Source organism: Patella vulgata, chromosome 3, assembly GCF_932274485.2.
Source record: "Patella vulgata chromosome 3, xgPatVulg1.2, whole genome shotgun sequence".
Classification (NCBI taxonomy): domain Eukaryota; kingdom Metazoa; phylum Mollusca; class Gastropoda; family Patellidae; genus Patella; species Patella vulgata.
Window position 1 is genome coordinate 45,672,985 of NC_065881.2, and position 14,717 is coordinate 45,687,701.

The 14,717-nt window shown below is 33.6% G+C and overlaps 1 protein-coding gene across 2 annotated transcripts in view; it reads left to right on the plus strand.

Moving 5' to 3' along the window:
• The window catches only part of LOC126814579 (Golgi apparatus protein 1), a 77,618-nt gene that overhangs the window by 31,888 nt on the left and 31,013 nt on the right, over positions 1 to 14,717 (plus strand). For both annotated transcript variants that reach the window (XM_050539821.2, XM_050539822.2), the window contains exons 11-16: positions 2,324 to 2,467; positions 4,160 to 4,309; positions 4,500 to 4,613; positions 10,750 to 10,838; positions 13,371 to 13,485; positions 13,887 to 13,979. In XM_050539821.2, coding sequence (XP_050395778.1) covers positions 2,324 to 2,467; positions 4,160 to 4,309; positions 4,500 to 4,613; positions 10,750 to 10,838; positions 13,371 to 13,485; positions 13,887 to 13,979 — 705 coding nt within the window. The remainder of the gene's footprint in view (positions 1 to 2,323; positions 2,468 to 4,159; positions 4,310 to 4,499; positions 4,614 to 10,749; positions 10,839 to 13,370; positions 13,486 to 13,886; positions 13,980 to 14,717) is intronic.

Below are 14,717 nucleotides of genomic sequence, written 5' to 3' on the forward strand. Positions count from 1 at the left end.
ATAGATTATTCCTTTATTTAATAATTTTATAAAAATGATAATAAGGAAAATCACTTTATAACTTTACCCAATTTAGCAGTAGCACATGTAGGTGTAAAGGTAATTTTATACGCCCTCATTGTTATGTGGACGTATATTGTTGTCGCTCCTGTCCGTCTGGACGTCTGGATGTCCGTCCACCTGCCCACAATCTGTTTGTAGACACTCTACAGCAATCAGTTTCACAGAGGATTACGAAAGTCTTTAAATATCTCTGTAAAAGATGACTGTCTTCAATGCGTGCATTGTTTACATAAGACGTTGGTGATTCGGGCAGAATGGTGCCTTTTATTCATTTTAATACCCATTTACACTAAATAGGACATAATTTTTACCTACAAATACTTCAAACGTCGTTATTTATTTTTCGAGGGCATAAAAAAATGTTTTAGAATTTAATTTGTCGGAGGAAAAATGTTAATATAGTCGCATCGATGTCATCCTTATCAGTAATTGTAGCTGCCTAGCAAATATTCACTACTGATCAGTGTGACTCTACAGCTCACCATTTTGACAAACTTGAAATGAAATATAGATCTATCTCCCAAAGATCTTGGTTCCTTTTGAAATTGACATGTATCAGACCATAACTAACTTCATGGATTATGGCCCCTGATAGTACGAAAAATCACATTTTTAGCTTGTGGACACTCTAGAGGTCACAATTTTTATCTGATTTTGATGTATATTTATGACCCAAAGATCTTGGTTCCTTTCGATAATCGCTTATATTGAATTGTATCTACCTGGATTATGGCCCCTGATTGTAATGAAAATCACAATTTTAGCTTGTAGTCACTCTACAGGTCACAATTTTTATCCAATTTTAAAAATATGTTCGCATATATTACTGTTACACCATAATGATGGTTGAGTACAAATTTCCTGAAAATTGGACCGAATTTGCCAGACAAAATAGCCGCTCCTCATGCAAAAAGTGTAAAAGTATGGTACATGTATATCAAGGTTGTGGATGCTCTAGAGGCCACAATTTGCATGGCAACTGCTTGTTCTTTTAATGCACCTAAATCTAATTGTGGATATGTTGTTGTTACTCTTGTCTGTTGTTCAGTGCCCACAATTTTATGCTAAAGTTATCACCCAGTTGGCTAGAAATTCTAATGCAGTATGAGAAGAAGTAGCTTTTGATTTTAAAAAAATCCTGATATTTACTTATAGAGTTCTTGCGGTCTTTGATCGCTTAAATATTATCATCCAAATGATTTAAAGATATGTTATGGGAGATTAGATAATGAGCTGGCAGTTCTCACTATAATAGGTAAAAACCAGATAATGTAAAAGCAATTTGCTGAAAATTTCAGTCAAATTCATCCACTATGAACTGAGAATTGAAATTTTGGTCTAGCCTCGATCATCATTACTAAAGTCAGTACGATAAAAAACATAGTCTCGATTATCCATTTCATGATTAAATCATGAATGAAAGTTGAGCAGCAAATGGGATCATAATCCAGTAAATATCACAGGCTAGCGATGACATCCAGAGTTGATTATGGTCTGGATAAGTTAATTAATGTCTAATTAATAATTTAGATAACATTTCAGGCCTAAAGAAAGACCTGCAATAGGCAGATTTAGCTCTTGCATAATGTATGTTTTAAGATTCATTTGCGGTGTTTATATTCATGAAATTATGAATAATTTCCTATAATTACTTGTCGAGTTAGTGTCCTTAAAAAAATTTTTTCGGACCTCAAGGAGCTGGAGTTTGTCTGACTTGAATTAGACGACACTTTTGTTTCTATTTTTCTATTGTTTTTATTAACACTACAGTAAGGTCTAACACCATCTTGAAGTGTGTGTGTTCAACTGACCTGATTTGAATACCTTATTTATGTTATATTTAGGAAGAAGCCTATCAAATACTAAGAATTTCTATAAATTATGTGTGGTTTATTGCCCATAATAGGTTTTTTACTTGTGCTCTAGTTAACTATAAAACAACTGTTCATCTGATTTAGCTGCTGGCAACCTATTTTTTTTTTTTACAAAAGCCAATCTTTTTTAGTATATTTCTTATACATTTTCTAAATTGTTCTCAGTCAAAGTTTATTCCCAAGACATTTTCTTGTTGCCATATTATTCTGGTAGCAAGGTATCACAGCAGTCTGACAATCTATATTACTAATTTGGTTTATTTAGATATTGATTTTAATACCTTCTCAAGGACAACAGGTAAAGTGTAAATTATCTTAATATATTCCATTATTCTATTTTTTCAGCATATATTTAAAAAATATAATTTGTTTAATATTTTTTACAGATTTCCCGTGGCTGTAAACATGAAATACGAAGAGTATTAAGACAGAGAGCTAAGAGTGTTGATTTAGAACCAGAAATTCAAGAAAAATGTGTGATAGATTTATCTGTACATTGCTCTGAAGGTGACGATATGAAACTAGGAGAGGTACCTCAATTATTATTAAATAATCTAACAATCGATTAGAGAATTCACCAAAAGTACATTGCTAGAAAATAGCAGTGTTCTTCCAAATTTGTAAATAATCTGTTAGTGCAGAATGGTTTACTTTTCATTTTTTTTTCAGGTTTTTGGAAAAAAGGGGGGGGGGGACTCGATAGTTACGCTAAATATCCATAGGGTTCGTCCTTTTAAGACCCTAAAGCTTCACAACAAGTTTGAAAACATCCAACAAAAATGGTAGCCTCTGTCGTCGTAACAAGATATTCAGAAAAGGGTGGGGTAACTTTGAAATGAAAATCAATATCTGAAAATCTATAAGGTGAATCCTTTTATGGCCCAATTTGGAATCTGATAAAAGCTGTAACCTCTATTTTATTTGAATAAGTCAATTATTGACCGACACATATGGATGTGGGCATAAAGAATTAGAAATAGAATTGTTGCCAAAACAAGTAGTCATTTAAATACATGTTTATAATATGTCATGATTTGGAAGAAACCTATTTATTTTTAAAGAATTTTATGTGATCACTTTAAGAATTACTACATTTTGTTAGCAATTTCTTGGTTTGTCTAGCTATTGAAACATTAAGCAAGTTTGATTTTCTTATTCACTTGTTGGTTTACTTCTCATAGATAGTTATTGTGCACCAACATTTTCATGTGGACGTATATTGTCAAAGCCCCTGATTGTACGAAAAATCACGTTTTTAGCTTGTGGACACACGAGAGGTCACAATTTTTATCCGATTTTGATGAAACTTGAAATGTATGTTTATAACCCAAAGATCTTGGTTCCTTTCGATATTTGCGCATATCTTACCGTAACTTCCTGGATTATGGCCCCTGATTACATGAAAAATCATGTTTTACCTTTACCTTGTGGTCCCTAGTCACAATATTTATCTCATTTATTTTTGTTTAACTTGTTCTCTGTCCATCTCTTGCAAAATGTGGGTGTATCTTGCCTTTAAACGGCTGATTTTCTTCTGATTGACTACAGAACGTGTAAACAATTACAGACTATTTTAAGGCTTGGATGTGTACGATATGTGTCCTGGCAACCCATATTTTGTTTGTTATTTTGTTATTCACCCACATTGCAATGTTGTCGTATATTGTCGTCGCCCCTGTCCGCCTGTCGCTTGGTCGGTCCACAAGAAATATTTTGTGGACGTTCTAGAGGCTAAAGTTTATATCTGATTGACTTTAAACTTATACACTGTGTTTACGGTCATGAGACGAAGAATCCTATTGATTTTCAACGATTTGTGATTATCACTGCCAGAGTTATGGCCCTTGATAACTTTGAAATATCTTGTGGAATCTAGATGCTAAAGTTAATATCTGATTGACTTTAAATTTATATACACTGTTTAAGGTCATGAAACAAAGAAGCCTATTGATTTTCAACGATTTCCTATAATTACTGCCAGAGTTATGGTCTATCAATTTTGAACGATTTCTGATGGTTATGGCAATTGATATTAAATGTTTTGTATAGGCAGAACTAGAAACCAAATGGGTTGTTAATGGTAATCAGATTTTAGTTTTTTGTAAATGTTTTCATTTCTGACGGAAAAAAAAAATATGCGACAACCCTTGTTGACTACCTGGATGACTTATCTGCTGTGGGCGTATGTTTCTTTGCCTGGCAACCTATCTTTTTTTAATTAGGAGATAAATTGTTTACAAGATAATTATGATATGTTACGACCTGAATGTAAAGAAGCTATTGGTAATTTTACTGAAGACGAAGATGAAGATTATCAGATGGATGCCTTGATCATGAAATCATGTACGCCAATGATTAAAATGTTTTGTGCTGTAAGTATAAATTATCAGGCTAGTTCCTTTACATCCACATAATGAAATTTTTTGAGCAAATATTGACTGAATTATCTATCCACACATTAACATTTTGAAGCTTGTGAACGCAATACGGGATAAATTTCGCAATCCTTGTCCTATATAATAATAATATTGAATTGTAATATAAGTGTTTTTTTAATAATAGGATCTATTAGAAAGTGATTCTGAGCCTACAGAAGTATTAGAATGTTTAATAGAACATAAAAATCATCAGTCTATGAATTCTAAATGTGCCGCTGGTATTGAACATCATCAGTTGGTAAATATTAATTTATTTTTTTTATGTGCCTATATGTGACCCATGAGTCGTAAGTCACACAAGTAGATTTCTAATTATACGCTAATTTGCTGACATTTGATAATAAACTTCTGTTTCCGGTTGATTGTGATGCGCATGTGAAAAGATAACTTCTGTTGCCAGGGACGCTAGCTGTTACTTGTTTATGGATACAAAGCGGAATGTGGATGGTAATTGATGAATCGTGATATGAGACAGTTAAGATATTTGATAATAAGAAAATAAATATTAGTAGCAGAGCGTTAATAATGGTGAACTATAAATTCCTGCCGCAATTTGGTGAAAAAATGTTGTATGATATGTGGAAAAATGAACTGAATATTTAGCAATTATTAGCAGATTTACCAAAAGAAAAACAAGTGTTAGCGGTGACGCTTTGGCTGATGGGGATGGCCCGGGAAATTGCCATTGAAATTAAATCCGAAGACCTAAACAAATATAATGGTATGAAAGTTTTGACTGATGCCCTAGATAAAGTATTTCAACAGGAAACTAGGGAATCTATTTACGAAGCCTACACAAATTTTGAAGTGCTTAGAAAAACTGTTGAGATGACAAGGACTAATTTTATAATAGAATTTGAACAGCCCAGGGTTCTTAATCCATTTGCAAACGGACCGGACAGAATTGGATCAAATGAGGTCCTGGTAGGAAATCAGTTAATTATAAGCTTCCATTCCCATTAATATAACGAGAATTCCACAAAAATAATTCTTGGTAATTTGTTATGGAGAATGTTGTATTCTGATGTATGTGATTACCACAAAATTAACGACAATTAGGTACACCATTTGAAAATTTTCCATATTTAATTCATGTACCAGCTTTCAAGCTCACGTTAGTAATACTGAATAGATTACTATCTTTGTTTATTCGATGAAACATTCGTGTTTCATCAGTCGATGATCAAAAATATTAGCATTTTTCTACTATTGCCAGTATCAGAAAATGCTGCAGCCAAAATAAATTGATATGGCACTATGGCATTTCTTCATAACACAATTTGTAGTTTTTTGTCTATCACGTAACTTGCAAAAGTTTTTATTCATTCCTCGATGATAGACGAGCGGCACACTTGTCACATGACAACCATAATTGAAATTGCTTTAAAATAAAATTCTGTACAATTATGATATAGCCTTCAATAAAAACGACAATATTTTTGAAATTATGCCTTTGTCGGATTGTGTATATAATAAAAAAAATCATAACGGTAAACACTATTTAAAACTGGTTTATTGACTTAGTTCCAACCGATATGTCACATGTAATTGGAAGTCAGCATTGGAGATTCTATCGGGAAAATATATTATTAATAACTGTTTCTCGGTGTATTCAGTTTTCTATCAGGGGATTATACTCAATGAAGATATACATTTACCTAACAACTGGTCAGTGAATCCATCAATGTATGATCCAGTTATTATTTTAATATCTACTGGTACCTGGAATTCATACGGAGAGTGGAAGGTGCTCGATTAGCAAACCATGCCGAGATCGTCTTCTTTCACCACGTGGGCTATTTTTACAAAAGCAGCTTATTGAACCTGTTATGAATAATCAGCAAGCTTGTTTTATCCAAATTACCGTTAAATGTGCTAATTAGGCTACTCAGATTATGAACCACATGGCCGATTCTCACTAAAGTATGACTTGTTGTAGCAGACAAGCATGTTGATTGACTTCTTAATTAACATGTTTATAATTAACCTGATGTAATTTATCCAAAAGTAGATTGATTTTTGATACCATAGTGGCTGGTTCATTGTTTTACCAGTTGGCTAGACATCAGTCGGCTAAAGCCGACAAAAAACAGCCGATTAAGAACACTGATTCAATCTAAGGAGCATTTGGGGAAAGTTGAGTCGGGCATTGAACTTAATGTGGGTTGGAAAATTAATGGTGGTCTGCATCCACTTCATTTACAAGACTTTTCTACCTTGCATTGCTGTCAGTCTTTTTTGAAAGATTTATCATTTACTATCTCTCGTATGTTCGTTGAATTAGTTTCAAAACAACCAAGGTTATGTTATTGAAACAAATAATGCTAGTAGATGATAATTTCATTTTCGACCGCCTATTCCAATTATTTCCAAGCCGTTAATGCGGATGTTTCACTCATAAACAAATCTGTCGGCACATAAAACGTCAAATTCGAAATTTTGAAATACCCTAAATTTGACCCTGATCTAGGCTGTCCAGAAATGCATTCATTTCGGACACAAATTCAACAAACTACGTCCTTTTGTGTTTGGAAATTTTAATCCTTAATTTCTTCAAGGGGAGATAAGTTAGATAATTTCTAACGAAATTGTTTAAGTTAGATCCGCTAGGTATACTTTCATGCCAAGTTTCATGAAAATCGTGATAATATTAAAGAAGTTGGATTTCACTTCCAGGATGTTATGTCAATGACATAATTTTCGGAATTCCATAATCAGAAGTTTTAAGGTACTCCAAGAAAAAAGAATTAGTAAAATAAAATTAAAGAATCCCGGTTCAACAGAATACACAACAGACTTGTAGAAGTAGAAGATTGTTTAATGGGTCGACGTTTCGGGTGCAATACCCTTATCAAGATTAAATTATGATGATCGTGTGACACCATATATACAATAATATTGATGACGTCACAGGATTTTTAAATTTATTTATGTACAGTATAAAGATTGTTACAAAAAAAAAAAAAAGAAAGAAAGGATCGTTAAATTTAATTAAAGGATAAGATTACATGTATGTACAAATTTGATTAAATTGCTAAAATGATTAGAAAAAATTGTTTAAAATGATAAAAAAGAAGAGTTAATTACTAAGAATGTTTAAAGATTGATGATAATTATGGAGCGATTTAAAGTGAATAGTAGATAATGGTCTCCAGGATGGCTGAGGCGGTGGTTGTTTCATCTTCTTCTGTATTGATGGGATAAGTTGATACGTATAGTCTCGGTCATCCGGAACCTCCTAGTCTTCAAACGTGCAGAGGAGGAATAAAAGACTAGAATACGTAAGGAGTTTGCTACAATCGGACTGGAGGTTGCATGGTTAGCGGAGTATAGAGTTAAAAAGAGTAATTACGTAGCTTGGTGGTTCAATTCTTTTGGATCGTGAAATTGGTGATAATGATGAGTGGTGGATCGTATTCAGGTTAAATAGAAGGGTTGTTGGTCACCTCTATGAAATATAGTTTCTGTGGTTAGAGGGCCACGGGAGAATGATATACTAAGTAAAGATAAGGTAGTTGAGGCTTAAAGGCGAGGTTGTACGAAAAACAGTTTATCTAGAATCTAGCGTATAAAATGAATGCTGTAGAATTAGGGTGTCGATTAGGTTTAAGTAGATATTCCTCGATCTGGTATGTATTGGTGATATTTATTCTTCTTAGGGAGGAAAATATGTTTTCTAAATAAAATCCAAGTGTGTGTTAATTTATCTTCCTTCCAATAATTGGCGAGGATTCTAGTTAGTACTTTTCAGAATTCTTGATGTGCGGCTTTCCAGAGTATAAGTTATTTGGAGGGAAAAGTCGGAGTAAATTTATTCTGGCTTAATCTATAGGTAAAAAGCGATAAGCGATGCATAGATCTAAAAGTAGATGTGTTGTTGGCATATAAAGAGACCAGTGCGAATCTTGCGGGAAGTTTAGAGATACGGGATAGCGTTTACTGGAAAACGCTTGTTGTTGAAGTATGTGGCAGAGACAAACATATCTGGTTCATCAACAGTTTTACTTTATATGCCAACAACACATCTACTTTTTAGATCTATGCATTGCTTATCGCTTTTTACCTACTTTTCCCTCCAAACAACTTATACTCTGGAAAGCCGCACATCAAGAATATAGACATTATATATAGCAAGCACTGATCAAAGCGATGAGTATAAAGCCCTAAGTCGTACAGTAAACCGAAGCCATGATTAATTACATATCTAAAGAACTAGAAGTAAGCGTTAATTAGTGATCAGTATTAGTCAATGATACAAAATGGTGTTAAACAATCAATGAGGTGTGCTATACTGTATATAAATACTTGATGTTTTACATATATGTTATCATTAATTTGCTTGATAAAGACGATAGTATCATCGTTGAAACGTTGCATGTTAATAAACCAGTAATTGTTATTCCATAAACTTTAACCAAAACAATAATCTTAACACCACCCATTTTTATACGCCCACATTGAAATGTGTTTGTATATTGTCGTCGCCCCCGTCCGTCGGTCCGGCGTCCACAATTGCTTGTGGACGCTCTAGAGGCTAAAGTTAATATCCGATTAACTTTAAATTTATACACAGTGTTTAAGGTCATGAGACAAAGAAGACTATTGATTTTCAGCGGTTTCTGATAAATACTGCCAGAGTTATGGCCCTTGATCACTTCAAAATATCTTGTGGACGCTCTAGAGGCCAAAGTTAATATCCGATTGACTTTAAATTTATACACTGTGTTTAAGGTCATGAGACGAAGAAGCCTATTGATTTTCAGCGATTTCCGATAATTACTGCCAGAGTTATGGCCCTTGATCACTTCAAAAAATCTTGTGGATGCTCTAGAGGCCAAAGTTAATATCCGATTGACTTTAAATTTATACACAGTGTTTAAGGTCATGAGACGAAGAAGCCTATTGATTTTCAGCAATTTCTGATAATTACTGCCAGAGTTATGGCCCTTGTTCACTTCAAAATCTCTTGTGGATGCTCTAGAGGCCAAAGTTAATATCCGATTGACTTTAAATTTATACACTGTGTTTAAGGTCATGAGACGAAGAAGCCTATTGATTTTCAGCGATTTCCGATAATTACTGCCAGAGTTATGACCCTTGATCACTTTGAAAAATCTTGTGGACGCTCTAGAGGCTAAAGTTAATATCCGATTGAGTTTAAATTTATACACAGTGTTTAAGGTCATGAGACGAAGAAGCCTATTGATTTTCAGCAATTTCTGATAATTACTGCCAGAGTTATGGCCCTTGTTCACTTCAAAATATCTTGTGGATGCTCTAGAGGCCAAAGTTAATATCCGATTGACTTTAAATTTATACACTGTGTTTAAGGTCATGAGACGAAGAAGCCTATTGATTTTCAGCGATTTCCGATAATTACTGCCAGAGTTATGACCCTTGATCACTTTGAAAAATCTTGTGGACGCTCTAGAGGCTAAAGTTAATATCCGATTGAGTTTAAATTTATACACAGTGTTTAGGTCATGAGACGAAGAAGTTTATTCATTTACAGCGATTTTCGATAATTACTGCCAGAGTTATGGCCCTTGATCACTTCAAAAAATCTTTTAAATGCTCTAGAGGCTAAAGTTAATATCCGATTGACTTTAAATTGATACAGAGTGTTTGAGGTCATGAGATGATGAATCGTATTGATTTTCAACGATTTCCGATAATTACTGCCAAAGTTATGGCCCTTGATCACTTTTAAAAACCTTGTGACCCTATAGAAGCTAAAGTTATCATCCGATTGACTTCAGATTCATTCACAGAGTGTAAGGACTTGAGACAAACAAGTATATTGATTTTCAATGAATTTTTATGACTTGAACAGCTAAATCCATGATGTTAAAAGTTTCCTATACTAAACGTTAGCATGGGGCAAAACTTTATAAAAACCAAACAAATTCTAATGGTTTTCTGATAATTACTTAATGAGTTGTTAGTCTAAATCAGATTTTAATGTATTATAAATGTTTCATTACCGAAAAAAGTAAAAATATGTCACAACTCTTGTTGACTGCCCGGACGAGTTAGCTGCTGTGGGCGTATGTTTCGTTGCCTGGCAACCTATCTTTGGGGGTTAGTTCAAAGTTTCAGAAATATCCCATGGTTAGATTCTGAGATATAAGGTTTATGGGAAAATAACAAAACAAAACAAAAACATAATGATAATCTTAAGAGAAATAATAATAATCTTTGTAATAACACTGGTCTTTCATCATCTCATGGGAAAGCCTAATAAGCTTACTGGTAGAAATTGTATATTTATAGTATCACATGTCACTGATTTAGAGCTTAGACAATGAATGTTTTTGTATAACAGTCCATGAAATGTAAATATTATAACATATCTTTCTTTATTTTCTTTTTAGATCTCACTCAAAGAATTCCGATTTAATCATAAATTTAAAGAATTATGTCAGGCGGCAGTAACTAAATTATGCAAGAATAAAAAAACTAAGTAAGTTAGTTTAATCTGATTAAAATCAAATGTCCATTTTGTTTCATTTTAATTTATTCATGTTGTACTACATGGACATCTGACATTTTTATACGGCCACATTTTCATGTGGACGTATATTGTTGTCGCCCCTGTCCGTCTGGCCACAATTTGTTTGTGGACACTCTACAGGTCACAATTTTGATCCCATTTTGACGAAACTTGAAATATAGGTCTTATCTCCCAAAGATCTTGGTTCCTTTTGATATTGGCATGTATCGGACCATAACTTCTTGGATTATAGTCCCTGATTGTTTGAAAAATCACGTTTTTAGCTTGTGGACACTCTAGAGGTAACAATTATCATCTAATTTTTATGAAACTTGAAATGCAAGTTTATAACCCAAAGATCTTGGTTCATTTTGATATTTGTGCATATTAGATCGTAATTTCCTGAATTATGGCCCCTATTGTACGAAAAATTGCATTTTTAGCTTGTGGTCCCTCTAGAAGTCACAATTATTATCCGATTTAAAAAAACAATCGAAAATATCTCCATTACACCATAATGCTGGTTGAGTTTGAATTTCGGACTAAAACTGCCGGACAAAAGGGCTGGCCCTCATAGGCAAATAGTGTAAAAATAGGTATATCAAGGTTGTGAACCCTCTAGATTTTGATGAAACTTGAAATTCCTGTTAATAACCCAGAGGTCTCGATTCTTTTCGATATTGGTGCATATCGGATCGTAACATCCTAAATTATGGCCCTTGATAACCAGTACAAAAAATCACGTTTTTAGCTTGTGGTCCCTCTAGAGGTCACAATTTTTATCCGATGTAAAAAAAAACTTTTGAAAATATGACCGTTGCACCCTAATGATCATTTAGTTTGAATTTCGTGAATATCGGACCAAAACTGCTGGACAAATGGCCACCCCTCATATGCAAATAATGTAAATATATGGTATATCGGGGTTGTGGACCCCCAAGAGTCCACAATTTTGATCTGATTTTGGGAAACTTTAAATTATGTTTATATCTTCCTGGATTATGGCCCCTGATTTTTCATAAAATTGCATTTTTTGCTTGTGGAGCTGCTAGAAGTCACAATTTGTATTCAGTTTTAAAAAACGTTTAAATATATGACCGTTACACATCAAGTTAGAATTTCGTAAAAATCTGACCCAAACTGCCATACAAAATGTTCGCTCCTTGTACACAAATAGTGTAAAAATATGTAATACCAAGGTTGTGGACACTCTAGAGAAGTCACAATTTTTGATGCAACTTGAAAAGTATGATTATAATCCAGAGATCTTGGTTCCTTTCGATATTTGCTCATATCGGACCGTAACTTCCTGGATTATGACCCCTGTACAGGTCCTAATTTTTATCTGGTTTTAAGAAATGGTTGAGTTCGAATTTAGTGAAAATCAGACTGAAACTGCCTGACAAAATGGCCTCTCCTTGTACATGTAGTTGTACGCAAATAGTGTAAAAGTATGTAATACCAAGGTTGTGGACCTTCTAGAAGTCACAATTTTTATTCAATTTTTATGAAACTTAAAATATATCTTTATATCCCAAATACCTCACTCCCTTTCGATATTCACGCATTACAGACCAACTTCCTGGATTATGTCCCCTTATTGTACGAAAAACTGCTTTTTTTTTTCTTTAGTTTGTTCTCTCTATCCATCACTTGCAAACTGTGGGCATATCTTGCCTGGCAACTGCTGGTCTTTGAAGACCGCGATTTTAATGTCTAGTAGTATGGCTTCTTGACATAAATACAACTGTCACTGGCAGAACATTGTTTTCATAGAATTTAAGTTAAATGATAATGAAGTTCAAAAATCAAAATAAATAAACGAAATAAAATTGGAATCTAGTGTTAAGTGGATTGTGCTTAGTTCAATATATGGAATTATGGAAGATAAACAGATTACTAAAAAGGTCGCTAAATAACATCTAAAGTGACCCTACTCAGCATATCTACAGGCAATCAAGGCCATTAGCATTATAAATATAAAAATAAAAGGGAATCTTAAACCGTATTTTGATAAAAAATTAAATTATTGTCATTCTAATCTTGAATCCAGATTTCCTCCTACTTCTGAAAACCTCTGCTCTTAAACAAGTTATTTAAATAAAAAATATGTTTTAGCTTTGAATTATATAATTGAAATGATGCTAGTTTATGTGAATAATAATCCTCCTTTCTAACACTGGGTTCATCACAGAGAGAGAGAGAGAGACTCGACACAAACTTGGTCATTTTGGGACTAATTTGCTTGCGCGTAGGGGTCTTTAGCAGTGGGAGGTAACCGAAGGACCCGGAGAAAACCCACAAGGTTGAACAGGCGACCCTACTCCTTGTCACGTACAACAGGAGAATCGAAACCACGCCAGTTGACTCAATGACAGACTTTATGATACAGCACGCACCTGCTAACCATTCAGCCATCCAACCCCCGCCCCCGGGTTCATCAACATTTCTCTATTGTCAAAATGTGAATACAATGATTTTGTTATTTTAATGTTTTGATAGATTAGAAGTTGTAAGTTGTTTAAGTGAACATGTCAGAAATGATACCTTACTGGATAATAAACACCGTATTGATAAAAAATGTCGAAAACAATTGAAAGTTGAACTACTTCAGAGGGTGAGTTAAAGATATTGTTTTTATTTTCTAATGCAAAGTAAAGCTTTAAGTATAATATGTACTGGCAGCTGTTACATGTTACAATTAGCAATATTAGTTACTTAACAGATTTATTTTGAGATCAACCCAGGTTACATAAGCATCATTGTTGGGTTGTTTCCCATAATTGGGGAACTCTAGAGGCTAAACTTAAAATTGAATACATGAGGTTTGGTGTCCATTTGAAATAAGGCTATAAATCACATAATCTGTCATAGCGAGGAGATAAGTAGCATTTTAATTTCTGAAGAAAAAAAATTAAAATCTTCCCAAAGGGTACTTGGAAGTAGTAGATTAATTGATAATTGTTCAATTTTCTGAAAATTAAATCAGAGTTCATGCTATATCACTTTTTTAAACAGGGAGAAAGTATTAATTTAGATCCAAAGTTGAAAAAGGCATGCCATACTGAAATTGAGGCATTGTGTGGTGGTCGTGAGGCAGGAAATGCAGAGGTAAGGTTTAAAAGATTGTGTCTTTTAATTTTGTACTATTATTTGGTTCATTTGTCAACTAATTAAAATTGTGAATTTATATTATTTAAAATTGAGGTATCATTGAGAATCAGATGGCGGTGAGTTATTCATGAAAATGTTGTTGAAACAAAATGTCAAAATGTGAGGAAATAGTCTGATCTGAAAGTTTCAGCTTAAAATATTGAGAAGTCCCAGTTTTTTTCCTGGGTTTTGATGTGGGGGAAATGAAATATCAATATGTGAAGAGACCACCTTATCAGAAAAATTTAGGTCAAAATATTGAATCGTTAATAATACAGAACCTTCCATTTCAAAATTTTTGATATTGTGTAGAAAGTTGGCAAATTAAATTCATTTTTATCCATTCACATTACAGTGTATCTTATCTCAGTAAACTGGATGAAGAGATGTTGTTGTACAGTATTATTTTTATACGCCCACATTGAAATGTCATCATATATTGTCGTCGCCCCTGTCAGTCGTACATTTGGTCCGGCGTCCATACTCTAGAGGCTAAAGTTATAATTAATATCCAATTGCCTTTAAATTTTTACGCACAGTTTAAATTCATGAGACGAAGAAGCTTATTGTTTTTCCGCTATTTTCTATAATTACTGCCGGAGTTACAGCCGTTGACCTCTTAAAAAATTTGTAGAAGTTCTTGAGACTACAGTTAAGTAGTCTGGAGGCTCAGCGCGGGGGTGGGGGTGTCCACCA